Source organism: Engystomops pustulosus, chromosome 10 (genome assembly GCF_040894005.1).
Source record: "Engystomops pustulosus chromosome 10, aEngPut4.maternal, whole genome shotgun sequence".
NCBI classification, from domain to species: Eukaryota; Metazoa; Chordata; class Amphibia; order Anura; family Leptodactylidae; genus Engystomops; species Engystomops pustulosus.
The window spans coordinates 36,771,209-36,787,749 of record NC_092420.1 but is presented as its reverse complement, the minus strand read 5'-3'; the positions used below and the strand labels follow the sequence as shown (position 1 = coordinate 36,787,749).

The 16,541-nt window shown below is 39.8% G+C and overlaps 1 protein-coding gene across 2 annotated transcripts in view; it reads left to right on the top strand.

Moving 5' to 3' along the window:
- The first annotated feature begins 11,041 nt into the window (after positions 1-11,041).
- GUCY2C (guanylate cyclase 2C) overlaps positions 11,042-16,541 on the top strand; it is a 133,855-nt gene continuing 128,355 nt past the window's right edge. For both annotated transcript variants that reach the window (XM_072127960.1, XM_072127959.1), the window contains exon 1: positions 11,042-11,290. In XM_072127960.1, coding sequence (XP_071984061.1) covers positions 11,083-11,290 — 208 coding nt within the window. In that variant the 5' untranslated portion in view covers positions 11,042-11,082. The remainder of the gene's footprint in view (positions 11,291-16,541) is intronic.

The window sequence follows — 16,541 nt, the reverse complement described above, 5'->3', positions numbered from 1 at the left end:
CTGACTGAAAACTGATTAAACTCTGATGAAAAATGTCAGTTTTTCACTGACCAAACACTGATCGCACCCTGATCAGACTCTGACGTGATCTGCAACGCAAGTGTGGAAGGTGCATTAGCAATTCAGATAACATCCAAACAGTTAAAGGGGTATTCCAGGAATCAGCATACTGTAATTCATATACAAATGTGTCCTTAAAATATAAGCCAATATGTAATTAGTTGTTGCTCCCCTTAGCAGAAAATGCTGATGACATTCACTGTAATGGAGAAATAAAATGCTACCGGCCATCAGTCTGTTGATGGCCGGCGGTCACATGTCCACATCACATGTCCTGCATCTGCCTGGGCAAGTCATGTGATCACCACCAGTTTTGGCTGTAGTCGGTTGGTTGTAGTGCAGCCAGTATGGCCAGTGCTGTGGTGATGGCAGTTACACATCATTACTATGGTAACAGAGCAAGAAAAGCTGTTAGATCATCACTGGGAGCAGAGCATAAGAGGGAGGAGGAGTTACTGAGAACTAAAGGATCTTGGGACTTGTAGTTTTAAGTAGCGGCCATCTAGGTTATTACTCCACATACTTTAGAGAGGCATAAAAAATTGTGAATCATAAAATCAAACTATTTTATCTCCATTTGGTAACTAATGACATTGAGTTTTGTTATATTCATTTATTTATAGCATCTTGGGTTTTTGACGTTCATATTCCCAGAATACCCCTTTGTCTTTTGTAACTGTACATATGGTTGATAGTGAAATTCTATATTTGATCTGCATTATCTAACAAACCAAGATGAACCATGTTTTGGGACCATTTTGAACCCTGTGTATAAATTTATTCCTATTTATCATATTACACATTTTTATGTCAGAGAACTTTAACAATATTTATGATATGATATTTTGAATTAAATGAATTTTTATTACAAATTATGTCTGTGATTACTGTGCAACACCCCTGCCGATGCAAGGCAGAGGGGTTGTTGCGAATGCGCCCCACCATGTAGCTTGCAGCCTGTGTAGGGTCTGATCAACCCCACAGCAGGTCACTACATAACACAGGGGAACCCTGCAGCGGTAGAGTCTGCCTGGTAAGGCAGGAGTTAATTCTTTATGTGATGTAATCTGTGTTGACCAATCACATGTGTTATATATTGTATTTGTGAGCTGGGATGCGATTGGAGGAGGAACCACCACCTGACCAGTGGGAGTAATAAAACCCCTGGTCAGAAAAGTTTTAAAAAGAGTGAGAGAGTGAGTGTTGGTGGATTAGAGACTCAGAAGAGTCAGAGTCAGTCAGTCAGTGCAGTAAGACAGACCAGATCAGACCAGTTGGTCAGAATGCAGCCAGAGCTCAGCTCACTGCCTGAGCAGCTCTGAAGAGCTAGCTAGTGAGAGAAAGGGGTATCATCCTACCTTTAAGGGTGATATCTGAAGCAACCCAGGACAAGCTGAAGCATCCTACTAGGACACAGCTACCTCCCAGCCTGTCCTTGCATCCAGGCTGGAGATCCATTCCTGTGGTTCCATCTCCAATTGCAGCCCCAGCTTTCTACCTTTTGTCAAGGCACGTTACCTACTGTTCCTGTCGGTTCCAATAAAGAACTGTAAGTTACTTTTGTTCAACGTCTGCCTCCGTCTGGTCCCTGCTACTACGGCTGTCACCATCACGGACACCCTATCCACCACACCAGGAGTCATACTCCAGACCCCAAAGGGTTACCCCAGGGAGAACCGCTATAACAGTCTCTCCCTCATCATTTCTTGCCAACACCACCCTGCTGGAGACCTGCCAGGCTGTAGGACAGCCCTCCGGTCCCCATACCAAGCACCGTGACACTAGCGTGCCTAGGCCGCAACCGCCAGCCACTCAGGTATTCTGGGCCCCGGCTGTCTCCTGGCCCCAAGAAAAGGCTAGGTCCTGGTGGGGGATGTTGCAACTGTATATTGTCACATATTGGTAATTCAACTTTTGCACATTTTCCACTACGCACTTTTTCATGGATTTTTTTAGGGATTTTACATGGTATGCGTCAGGTTCGCAGGGAAAAATGATGGGACTTCTGGTGGTGCTAGCAGCGCTCTCCGACCTCTGGCGCGTATCCGCGCAAACTCCACCTCTCGTCCGCTATCAGCAGTCTCTGGCTTGCGCTCCGGGCAGCGGCTGCTTAGACCTTGCGCTGTTTAGTGTTTGTGTTCTGGACTGCTAGGAGTTGTGGTACCTCTGCATGGTGTCTGCGATTGTTCTTGGTTATTCTGCACCATGAGGGGTTAATTCCCAGAAGTTATCCAGCTCCAATCGGATTATGGAGGTGGGGTTCTGGCTGCATAAATTGCAGCTTCACTAGTCACCTGTGCCAGTGTTTGAATTCCCTTTCATTGCTTGCTCCTTGCTATATGTTGCTCTGTGTTCTGAATTGTTGTGATCTTGGCTAGTTTTTGACGTTGACTCTTTTGCTTACTGAATTTGCGCTTGACATACCCTCTTGTTGTGACTCTGTGGCTATTTTACTACTCTTATGTGTTTTATGTTTGTCAGTCTGTTCGTGTTTTCCCTTCCCGCACTTATCCACTGTATTCCGAGTCTTCAAGTAGTCGCCCCACGGTTTAGTGTGTGTGGGGGGGCTATAGGTTGGTGCATGCTTAGGGCACACTATCCCCTGTCTTCTGTGTTACACAACCCTAACAGAAACAAAGGCTGCACATAGGTCTGCATCCTGTATCCGACCTGCTACATTCTCTCCTCCCATGGGGCCTTTGTCGGCTGTGGTTGCTCAGATCCAGACCCTAACTCAGCTTGTTCAGGATCTCACTGCCCGTCTCCAAATTCAGGAAGCTATGCAGGTCCTGGGGCAGACACCACCGCAGGCTCCACTGCCACCTGCACCTGAACCTAAGGCCCCCCCGACTTGTGTTTTGGTGACCATAAGAATTTTTTTTTCATTTTGGGAAGGATATAAACTTTACACCCTCTCTCATCGGGAACAGAGACACAAGGGGTGGGCGTGGGTTTTTCCTTTTGCACGGCGATCTTCCAAATTGGGCCTTCTCTCTCCCATCTGACTCTCCGTCCCGTTCTTCTCTTTATGCTTTGATTTCTGCTTTAGGCCAGATTTATGACAAACCTGATCGCCGAGCACTGACAGTTTCCCACCTTAGATCTCCGTGTCAGGGAAAAGAGACAGCGGAAGATTATTGTGCCCAATTCAGACCGTATGTGACTGGCACGCAAGTATGTCCTTGTCCTTTGGGAGGGGGACAGGGACACCTTCTACCAGTTTGTTCAGCAACTAAATCAAAAAACAATAGGTATGCATTTCACATTGGAGATACACAAGAAACACATCCACTTTTTGGACCTCACAATACAAATAAATGATACAGGACACCTCGAAACAACTATATACAGGAAGGAAACATCTACCAACAGCCTCCTGGAGTGGCGAAGCTGGCACCCGGAGCCCCTTAAAAGGGGCATCCCAGTGGGCCAATATCTCCGAGCCAGGAGGAATTGCTCAAATGAGGACGAATTCATAAAAGAATGCGGAACACTATATACGCGATTTCTTATGAGGGGATACCCTAAAAAAGTCTTACATAGGGCGCTTAATAGGTCCAAGTCAACCAGGAGAGAGACACTCCTACAAAATAGACTGCCACAACAGGGTAAACAGTAGATTAGATGCATTGGCACCTTTGATGGACATACTGAGCAAGTACGACAAATTCTACAAAATTACTGGCCACTGTTAACAGCTGACGATGATATCAGAGAAATAATAACATCATATCCCAGCATAACATACCGAAGGGGACAAAGTCTCAAAGATATGCTAGTGCACAGCCACTACTCAGGAGGAAGACTAACCAACCAAAGTCGACTAACACCTAGAACCACTGGATCATACCCATGTGGAGACTGCTCATTTTGTCAATTTATGTTAAAGAAAAAGACTTTCACAGATGCTGAGGGACTTAAAACCTATGAAATAAGGAAGTATATTAACCCTAGAATGCATACCTGGGGCCTCACAGGCCCGCTCTGTTAGTTGTTTTCTTTTTACTGCAAGAATACTTTAGTTAGAATTCTGAAACTCTAGGTATTCCTCAGTTATATAGTTGTTACTCATTTCCAGTTGTTCATATATTTATATGTTACAGGCATTTCGGTATAATAACTCTTTTTTTGTAAATATCCCAAATTCACATACCTGGGGCCTTTTAGGCCCGTACTAGGTTTACATGTGATCCTAAGTCTTTTTGTCAATTTTCCATTCTGGAAAAAATATAACAATGGACAACTACTTTACCAGTCTAGAACTGGCCAATATTTTGCTTCAGAAACAAATTACAATTCTTGGTACAATGAAGCAAAACCGCATAGAAATTCCTCCAATCATGAAGCACAATCAAAATCAACAACTTTATGATAGTGTATTTGGCTTCTGCAATCAAGCAATAATGGTGTCTTATAAAGCTAAGAAAAAAGAAAAAAAAACAAAAAACTGTACAATGCACCATGATGGAAGTATAGACACCAATAACAGGAAACGGAAACCCAAAATAATCTTGCATTATAATAAAAACAAAGGAGGAGTTGACAAGATGGACGAAATGATTGGAGAGTATACGTGCAAGAGGCAGACAAAATGTTGGCCTACAGTTCTGTTTTATAATATGGTAGATGTGTCAGCCCTCAATACCTATATGCCTACCATGATGGAGAGAAGCAGCACAAAATGCTTTCCAAGGCAAACAACAGAAGCTATGATCAGATGTGGTATACGTTTTCAGGAACATCCAGAGCCAAGAGATAAAAAAAGAAAGCAATGTTACATTTGTCCAGCAAAGAAAGAGAGAAAATCGGAGCGTGTCTGTACAAAATGTCTGCAAGGATCATTCTTCCGAACAGATAACGTGTGAAAGATGTTGCGGTCATAAGTAAATTCAAAAAGGAAACTTTGAAAAGGGACATTCCTGCAACATGTTTACTGCAACTTTTATATAAAAAAAACTTTTAGACCAAAAAACGTTATTATAAAGAGTTATATTGAATGAGTATATTGGGTGTTTTAAACCTGTTCAGTAACTTTATTGTTTTTTTGCACAAAATATTTTGAATTATTCACATCTTAGCATGCATTCTCACTAGTGCTGGTGTCTGCCAGGAGGTGATCCGTAATGGATATGATCTCTTGGTAACTCCTGTTAAGGCTGCCGAAATGCCCGGATTCTACCAGCCTTAGTGCTAGTAGGAATGCATCCTTTGAAAGGCCCACAGGCCCTTTAAAAGTTAGAATGAGAAGTCATTTATCGGACATCACAAACGATGGAGTTGGTATCTCGGCAGCATCTAAACACTTCAGGGACATCCACAACAAATTCATTCGTTACTTTAAGTGGACAGGAATAGAAAAAGTCACACGCCCGATAAGGGGTGGAGAAATTAAGAGAAAGCTTCTTAACCGAGAGACTTATTGGATTTTTGTCATGGAAAGTAGAGCGCCGCTGGGTCTGAACAAGAGACTTGACCTCATACTTACATACTGAGTAGATAATTGATGTAATTATAACAGTTTGTACATAGAATTGTATAGATACATAACATAATGCATTGTATCCACGCCCTCATACAGATATGAATATAACAATATTAACCTGCAGACTTTGTTTCACATAATCCAGCAGTATATGATCTGAGAAGTATATACATAGATGGATGAGGTTGGATATCATGTTTACATTGCATGGATTCCTGTATAGATCTATACAACAACAAACTAATGAAATATGAGGTCTTCAGATCTAAGTGTTACTGTAATGTTTTATGTTCACAATCTTTCAATTTTGTCCCATTGTTACACATGTTTGTATGTATATGCGACTACTGTTATGTATCACAGGCGGAAGTAAGGAACATTTTTAAATTTATTTTCGATTTTATACTGTTTCTTGTAATGGATATACTCACCAGCTACAGCATGACACATCTCCCGATCATGTGACTTGGAGGGGGCGTGTTCCATTTCTCCCCGGATCTTTGAGATCAGGTGATTCATTTTTTGGGATAGAAGTTTCTCCCATGGCCCTCCCACTCACAAGACCGGAGGGTGGGGAGCTAGATACCACTCAGCTGTTCAGGTTTTTTAAAAGGTGAGCATGTAGTGAATGCGTACAGGTTATGACTAAGACGATTTTCGTCGAAACGCTTAACCGATTGTTCCTCGTTTTTGTTTTAGCATTTTGTCACTCAATAAAGCAGGCATAGTTTGGCACAGCACAGCCGTGGACTTCCTTTTGTTGTGCCGGTTCGCTTTTCTCCATTTTCTTCGTTATTATAAAGAATTATATCGAATGAGTATATTGGGTGTTTTAAGCCCGTTCAGTTACTTTATTGGTTTTTTTGCACAAAATATTTTGAATTATTCACATCTTAGGATGCATTCTCACTAGCGCTGGTGTCTGCCAGGAGGTGATCCGTAATGGATATGATCTCTTGGTAACTCCTGTTAAGGCTGCCGAAATGCCCGGATTCTACCAGCCTTAGCTGGGGACACCAGGAGGTCAGATCCATTACAGATCCCCTCCTGGCAGACACCAGTGCTAGTAGGAATGCAGGGTTAATAGTAAATCCATTGGCGTAGTGTATATAGCACAGTGTAAATATCCCAAACTATACGTGGGAAATACTGTACAAGAACTACGAAGGAGAATGTCATCGCATTTAAGCACAATAAGCACAGATAAAGACACTACCCTAACAAAACACATGAAACTGGTGCACATGGAGATCTAAAACAACTGCGATTCTGGGGAATTGACCAGCTCAAGACGGGAGAAAGACGATGAAACATAGACAAACGACTCATGCAGATCGAAGCACAATGGATTTATCGTCTTCGCACATTAAATCCCAGAGGTCTCAATGAGGGCTTTACTTTTGCACCTTTTCTTTAAAATAGCCCAAAAAACTGACCCCAAGGGACATCAGAGTAATTTAAGGACAAATCCTCTACCACTATCTACAATACCAGTATAGGAAAACATTAAACTTGGACAGCTGAAGGCAGTCCAAGTGAGGAACTATAACAAAGAAGCAGTAACTCAGTATTAAATACAGCAATCGGATGCCAGAATGCACAATTGTCTGATACAATTGTGACATCAAGAACAATGAATAAGGGAAAAGATAGCCCCATAAAGAAAAAGAGGGGTATGGGCACATGAAAACATGGGAATGTACTTGAGACTGTAGAAGCACAAAATCCTAAGCAGCCAAAAATATGGCCTATAAGATATAAGAGACATAGATATATGTGTAAATCCATCACCCCTCCATTTATTTATTTTTTATTTTGCCATCTTCTGGCGCTAATAGCTTTTTTTATAGTTTGGTGATGTCATTTTTTTAGACTGATGAGGTTTTCATTGCTATCATTTTAAAGACTATACCAACTTTTGATCACTTTTTATTGAATTTCTTTCAAAGTGCCATTTTTGACTTAGGGCACTTATTTCCGTTACGGGGTAAACGCAGTGAAAAAAATGTTTTTATAGATCAGGCATTTTAGGATGCAGCGATACCTATTTTGTTTATGATTTTTACGTTTTATTTATTTTTATATCAGTTCTAGGGAAAGGGGGGGTGATTTGAATTTTTAGCTTTTTTTATTATTTTTTTTAAACTTTTTTTATTTTTACTAATTTTCAGACTCCCTAGGGTACTTTACCCCTAGGTTGTCTGATCGATCCTATCATATACTGCCACACTACATTATAGCAGCATATGGGGATTTCCCTCATTCATTACAATGTGCTGATCACACATTGTAATGAAGGGGTTAAACTGATGCAGCCTAGGGTCTTCGGAAGACCTGAGGCTATCATGGCGATGGATCGCCGCTCCCTAATTACGTGACGTCAGCGCTCTGCTAGCACAGACCACAGGTGTTACCAGTAAGCCTTTGCTGCAATATGCAGCAAAGACTAACCGGCTATGGAGAGGGCTCAGCCCGTGAGCCCTCTCCATGCACCCACACCTGGCATGTGATGTACCGTTACGTAACATGCCGAGATTTTGATTCGGTTCGAAACAAATTTTCTCAGAAAATTTAGCGAACCGGGTCTAATCGAATTTTCACTCATTCACCAATCTCTACTCACTGTACATAACCTAATAACCCAGGATCACCCAGCATTTTTATCAGTTATTGGTCCTGTCTAATCAGACTAATCTGATCAGCTTCTTTGAGGAGGTAAGTTCTGGACAGGCCCTTAAGATGGCTGTGGATGTTGTGTGTCTATACATTTTCTAGAAAAAAAAGCAAATGGGTTTTCCAGGATGGAATAAGGAAACCCACGCCTTTTTCTGCTACCTTGTAAGGCAGGTATTGACATCAAGCATGACCTTCAGGAAGCCTGATGACATGATGTGGCATTCAGAGGCAGGTCGGTATAGTTCAGGGTCCTGCTGAGCTCAGTTGTAAGTGTCTGGACAGCAGGCCTCGGACCCATGTGCTACTTATTCTATCATGGGCAGTAAGATCTAAGAGTCAGAGCTTTTATAACCTCCCCTTGTGAGGTGGCAAGCTCAATCCAACCAGTAACTCTGTATAATATTATAATAACAATGCATATTATTGGTCTCCATTAGTAACATTCCTTCTCAGGCAGATATTGAGCAGTTGCAGTACCAAATGGGGCTTGTAGATGATGGCTTTTCTAAAGGAAGGACATCTTATATAAGGCATAATACTCTTCCTTAAAGGTATTTGTCCTATCGAACCTATACAGATTGCAGGATTAGTGGGTCCTACTTATTCAACATCCCGCTGGACCGGTTATGTTACGAGACAGCACTGTTTCGAATTGGTTGGGTTTTTTCAGTATAGTGTAGGAAACTGGTTTGGCTAATTGAGAAGCTGAAGTTCATGCTTGATGTACGGATGTACAATTTCAAGATGTTTTTAATCAGCTTGTTTCTTTTTTTAAGTAATATTTTTGTCAATAAAATAATTTAGTTTTTTGAAGCCTTTATGTCTGTTCTGTCTTTTTTGCTACTTATTATTTACTAAGCATTTAACCCCTTAACGCTGAAGCCACTTTTCACCTTCCTGACACGGCCCATTTTTTCAAATCTGCCCTGTGTCACTATAAGTGGTTATAACTTCGGAACGCTTTAACATATCCAAGTGATTTTAAAATTGTTTTCTCGTGACACTTTGATGCTTTGATACTTCATTTTAGTTGAAAAATTTTGGTGGTATGTTTTGCATTTATTTATGAGAAAATCAGATATTTGGTGAAAATTTTGAAAAATTAGTCATAACATAGCCATAACCACAAAAAAACGTAATAACTAACATTCACTAAATGTCTAATTTATGTTGACATGGTTTTTTATGCATTATCTTTATTTTTTTGGCAATTTGGACATATAAGGGCTTATTTTCTGCGACATGAGATGCACTTTACAAATACTTCAATTTAGTGGGTCATTAGCTTATTGATGAGATTTTATTAACTCTTGAATGTATGGGTGAAAAGAAAATTGTCAATCTTGGTTTACTTTCTTTTCGTATTTTTTGGGGATCGTACATCGTTCACTAAAAATACTATATTATCTTTATTCTATAGGTCACTACGATTACGGTGATACCTCATTTATATAGTTTTTCATTTATTTTTACAATTTTACTGGATAAAAACTAATATAGAGGAAATCTCATTTGTTTTTGCATTGCCATCTTTTCGGAGACGTAACTTTAATATTTTTTGGTTGACAGAGCTAGTTTAGAGCTTATATTTTACGTGTTGAGTTGTTCTTTTCAGTGGTACCATTTTTGCGCACATAACTTTTTTTATCACTTTTTAGAACATTTTTGTGTGTTTTTCGGGTTTTTTTTACGGCGTTCACCGAGCGGGTCCAATAATGTTTCTGAGTTATTGCACGGATTGTTACGGACGCGGCGATACCAAATATGTGGGTTTTTTTGGCGATTTTGTGTTTTTTTCACTTTATTGCATGTGTATAGGGAATATTTGTGTTTAGGGGACTTTAACTTTATTTAATTCTTTTTATTAAAAAATTATTTTATGTAATGTTTTTAACATTTTTTATTAACTTTTACAGGTTAGCTTGAACAAGCGATCCACTGATCACTTGTTCAAGCTCTTCTTCACATTACACAGTGTAATACAGAAATCTCCGATCGCTGGTGTTAGAGGCAGGTGTCGGCTATAATATATAGCTGACAAACGCAGCTTCTGGCGCATGCTCCGTTCAGGAGCCGGTGCCAGAAGCATGACGTAATAGTACTGCATTTTGCGGGAACGCACCTCCCGCGATGCAGTACTATTACGTCAAATGTCGGGAAGGGGTTAATAATACAATTACAATGCAGAGTGGGGGTTAATTTTCTAAAGGTTATCATTCAGAGCAACACATTACTGTAAATGAGGTAGGACCTTTGGTTTGGGGGACTAGATGTGCCGGAAAGATTCCCTTTAATGGAAATCTAGTATCAAAATCAAGCATGATAAACAAAGGGCACTTACTAATAGATCCAGGCACTGTGACAGTGGAAATCTTGTATTTGTTATCCATGGCCTTGTATTTGTTATCCTTCTAAAACCAACTTTTTAAATTATGGTAATATGCCTAAGGGGCTACTCTAGCCCCCTCTGTGATCTGGCTTTACAGACTTTTACACCGTCTCATCTTGCCTCCTGCCTCTTCAGCACTTGTGTAGTGAGCACATTTGGTCAATTTCTTATCAAATATATTTACTATTTAGTTATTGCTTTATTTGGTTATCTGCTGTTTTAATGAGTTCTTAATGACTATAAGTTCCCCTGGTGCAGTAATTATAAGTAGTATTTCATTGGCATGATCAGTTTTCTGCCAAAGTGTAATGACTTTTATCTTTTTGTTATCTACTCTAGTTAATGTGTCACCAGACAATTATGAGATAGGAGTAGAAGGAAGTAACCTGTAATTACAGTTACCCTTGCAGTTCTGTTATTTGGAGTTCATCAGTGATATCCTGGCAAATTGTTCATAGAATATGGTTGAAGAAACATGGCAAAGCCAGTGTTGTGTTTGTTCATGCATCTGCTGTGTTTGCCATCCTTGGTGACTTCAAGCTGCAGCCACGGAAACTACACGCTAAATATGATTATACTGAATGACCCAACAACAGAATGGAATCTATTATCTATTAAAGGAGCTGTAGAACTTGGGTTGTCAGTGCTCCGAACTGATCTCCGAAATGCTCTAGGAAGGGAAGGTATGAGCTATTGATGTTATCATTATGTCCTTTATTTATTATATATTTAATATATCCTAAACATTTAGTGCTGCTAAAATGCCATACATAATTAGCAACTTCTGTGCAAGAGCCAACAAGTTCATTGTATGAATCTGTGGATTGTAAATATACAGAACAGATAAGTTATGTATGTGACTCCTGAACAGTAGGCATGTTAAAGCTTGGCAGCACCTTTAAATGGCTATGCATGGTAGAGTCACAACATGTATTGAATTCTCTAAGGATGCTATTTATGTAAATGTCTATTCCTGCATCTTGTTGCAGCAATGAAAATGTAGAAATTTTGCATTATCATCAGATACATTATTTTTTTTTTCTCCCTTAAAGGGAATTTACCTGCACAGACATTGCACCAAAAAGCTTATTTGCTTAAATAGAAAAGTGTTATTCTCTCTTCAGTGAAAAAGGAAAAAGAATATTATGCCTGGTAAACTTACAAAGTTCATTACTTGTGGGATGGTATGGAAGCTTGTACACTCTTCAAATATATACATACGGTATATATTTATTACAATAAGAAAAGTTTCAGAAGATCAGGCAATCATAACCCTCTCATATTATCATTATCATATTAATCATATTATTCTGAATAATTGTATAATAATAATAATAATAATAAAATAATACTGTATATCAGCACTGCAATATATGCACTAATGCGATCCTAATGTATAAAAAGTACAGGCAGTCCCCGGGTTACGTACAAGATAGATTCTTTAGGTTTGTTCTTAAAGGAAACCTACCACTTCTGACGGTAGGTATGAGATACAAACACCGGGCACCAGCTCAGGGTGAGCTGGTGCCGGTGCTTAGTCTCGTTAGTGTTAAAACCGCGGTATCGCGGTTTTAACACTTTTGAAACTTTCTAGCAGAAACTGCTTCGGCGCTGCGCGCGATCGTGCGCGCGCAACGCCTGCGGCGTTTCCAATGTAGGCGCGCGCACGATCGTGTGCACGAAGCGCCGAAGCAGTTTCTGCTAGAAAGTTTCAAAAGTGTTAAAACCGCGATACCGCGGTTTTAACACTAACGAGACTAAGCACCGGCACCAGCTCACCCTGAGCTGGTGCCCGGTGTTTGTATCTCATACCTACCGTCAGAAGTGGTAGGTTTCCTTTAAGTTGAATTTGTATGTAAGTCGGAACAGTATATTTTATAATTGTAACTCCAGACACATATTTTTTTTCTGTCTCTGTGACAGTCGGATTTTAAAAATGTTGGATTGTTTTTAAGAACCAGGAATAACAATAAAGCTTCATTGCAGACACCTTTAATAACTATTATAGCTTTTTATTGTAGCCTGGGGCAGTAAATTACCAATTACCAGAGGTCCTTTTGTAACTAGGGGTCGGCTGTAAGTCGGGTGTTCTTAAGTAGGGGACCGTCTGTACAATATTTTAAACCACTCTTAACTTATGTACTCATGTACTGAGTCTCCTATTTCCTATGTCTGTGCATAAAGACCATTGCCATAAGATCCATTACCTAGTGGGAAATATTGTAAAGATGAGTATTATTGTAATTTAGCAATTGCATTTTTATAGCTTTTGACAATTTTTTTTTCTTTCTACTCCTTTCCTTGTTACCATAATTTTTAAATGATCCTCTTCATTTGTTTTTAATTAGATCATTTTATAATGAAAAGATTTGCAGCTTTCTTCTACACCATTACAAGTTTTAAATTTCTCAGCAGTTTTAAGATCCAATATTTCATGAGATGTTTTATATTTTAAGCCTTTGGACCCTTAACCCCTTAAGGACCAGGCCCTTTTTCGTTTTTGCGTTTTTATTTTTCACTCCCCACCTTCAAAAATCTATAACTGTTTTATTTTTCCATGTACAGAGCTGTGTGATGTCTTATTTTCTGCGTAACAAATTGCACTTCGTAGTGATGGTATTAAATATTACATGCCGTGTACTGGGAAGCAGGAAAAAAATTCTAAATGCAGTGAAAATGATGAAAAAACACATTTGCGCCATTTCTTGTGGGCTTGGTTTTTACAGCTTTCACTGTGCGCCCCAAATGACAGATCTACTTCATTCATTCAGTCAATACGATCACGGGGATACCAAATTTGTATAGGTTTTATAATGTTTTCATACATTTACAAAAATTAAAACCTCCTGTACAGAAAAAAAATTCTTCACTTTACAGTGTTCTTGCGCTAATAACTTTTTCATACTTTAGTGTACAGAGCAGTGGTTGGTGTCATTTCTTGCGACTTCTGATGACGTTTTCAACGCTTTTATTTTTAGGACTGTGCGACCTTTTGATCACTTTTTATAGAATTTTTTCTATTTTTCAAAATGGCAAAAAAATGCAATTTGCGACTTCGGGCGCTATTTTCCGCTAAGGGGTAAAACACAGTGAAAAACGGTTATTATATTTTGATAGACCGGGCATTTTTCGGACGCGCGATACCTAATGTGTTTAGGATTTTTACTGTTTATTTATATCAGTTCTAGGGAAAGGAGGGTGATTTGAATTTTTATGTTTTTTTAATATAATTTTTTTTTTTTACTTTTTTTTATTTTATTTTTTTTACTATTTTTCAGACTCCCTAGGGTACTTTAACCCTAGGTTGTCTGATTGATCCTACCATACACTGCCATACTACAGTATGGCAGTATATGGGGATTTTGCATACCATCTATTACAATGTGCAGATCGAACATTGTAATAGATAGCCTAGATCATGATAGCCTCGCATCTTTATGTGATCCGAGGCTGCCATGACAACGGATCGGTGACGTCACGGGGAGTGACGATCGGAGCCAAGATGGCGGCGCTTGGCTTTTTAATGCCGGCGGCAATCAAAGGGTCAACACCCGCGATCGGTGCAAGCACCGATTGCAGGTGTTAGCAACGGGTGTTTGCTTCATTATGAAGCAAATGCCCGGTGAGTATGAAGAGGGCTCAGCCCGTGAGCCCTCTTCATACTCCCCCATGCGCAGCAAGACGTAAGGGTACGTCTTATTGCGCTATGGGGTTAAGTTATATTACTAAACTAGAGATTCTTAACCTCTTCGACACTTCTTTTTAATTTTTGCGTTTTCCTTTTTCACTCCCCACCTTCAAAAAAATCAATAACTTTTTAAAATTTTTCCATGTACAGAGCTGTGTAATGGCTTGTTTTATGCGTAGCAAATTGCTCTTCATGGTGATGGTGTTAATATTCTATGCCGTGTACTGGGAAGCGGGAAAACATTCCAAATGCGGTGAAAATGGGTAAAGGACTCATTTGAGACGTTTTCTTGTGGGCTTGGATTTTAAGGATTTTACTCTGCGCCCCAAATGATATGTCTACTTCATTCTTTGGGTCTATACGGTCACAGGAATACTACATTTGTATAGGTTTTATAATTTTTTCATGCATTTACAAAAATGAAAACCTCCTGTACAAATTTATTTTTTATTTTTTTTTAATTTTGCCATCTTCTGGCACTAATAACTTTCATACATGTACGAAGATAACATTCGGTGTTCCATTTTTAGGACTGTACAACATTTTGATGACTTTTTATAGAATTTTTTATAGTTTTCAAAAAACTGGCATTTTCATAGTTTGTACGGTTGAAAAAAGACACTTGTCCATCAAGGAAGGGAAGGGTTTGCATGAAGAAGGGATTTAGGGGAAACCATTGTATATAACATAACCATCAATGTTATTTAGGTGTAAAAAGGCATCTAGACCCTTCTTGAAGCTCTTTGCTGTCCCTGCTGTGACCAGCGTCTGAGACAGGCTATTCCACAGATTGACAGTTCTCATAGTAAAAAAAGCCCTGTCGCCTCTGGTGATTAAACCTTGATTTCTCCAGACTGAGACAGTGCCCCCTCATCTTTTGATTTGATTTAAACTGAAACAACTTACCACCGTATTTTTTGTATGGACCATTCATATATTTAAATAAATTAATCATATCCCCTCGTAGTCGTCTCTTTTCCAGACTAAATAAATCTAGTTGTTTTAATCTTAACTCATAACTAAGACCCTCCATACCCCTAATAATTTTTGTGGCTCTACGTTGAACACTCTTCAGCTCCGGGGCATCCTTTTTATGGACCGGTGCCCAGAATTGGACAGCATATTCCAGGTGACAAGATCCTACTGGCTTTAGAGGCAGCTGATTGACATTGCATGCTGTTATTCAATTTATGATCATCTAGTACCCCCAGGTCCTTCTCAACAAGGGACTCTCCCAGATTTACTCCCCCAAGGACATATTTTGCCTTTGGATTATTAGCCCCAGGTGCAGAACCTCATTTGCCAATTGGATGACCAAACATTCAGTTTGTCCAAGTCCCCCTGCAGTCTATGAACATCCTCCATAGACCGTATTACACTACACAGCTTGGTGTCATCTGCAAAAATAGATACAGTGCTATTAATTCCTACCTCTATATCATTAATTAATATATTAAATAGTAGTGGGCCAAGCACAGAACCCTGGGGTACTCCACTCATAACTGGTGACCATTCTGAGTAGGAATCATGGACCACAACTCTCTGGATACGATCCTTCAGCCAGTTCTCAATCCAATTGCAAATGGTTTCTGCCAAACCAATAGCCCTAATTTTACCCAGCAGGCGTCTATGTGGGACAGTGTCAAATGCCTTTGCAAAGTCCAAGAAAACAATATCCACAGCTGCCCCTCCATCCAGGCACCAGCTCACCTCTTCATAGAAGCAGATCAGGTTAGTCTGACAACTTCTATTCTTAGTAAACCCATGCTGGCTGTCACTTATTATACTATTTGATGTCACATACTCCGGTATATAGTCTTTTACTAACCCTTCCAATATTTTCCCCACAATGGAAGTTAAGCTTACAGGCCTGTAATTGCCTGGCAAATTTCTAGAGCCCTTTTTATATATTGGCACCACATTTGCCTTGCGCCAGTCACTTGGCACCACACCAGACATTATGGAATCCCTGAAGATTTTAGACAGCAGTACAGCAATAACAGAACGGAGTTCTTTAAGAACCCTGGGGTGTAACCCATCTGGTCCAGGAGCCTTGTACACATACATTTTATTGAGCTTAGATTGGATCATGTCTACATTCAGCCAGTCTAGTGTATTACAGGATGCATGACCCGCACTGGCACCACCCATTTCAGAAGTTCTTTTTTCTATCGTATAAACGGAGCTAAAAAACCCATTAAGTATCTCCGCCTTCTCTTGGTCTCCAGTCACCAATGGCCCATTTT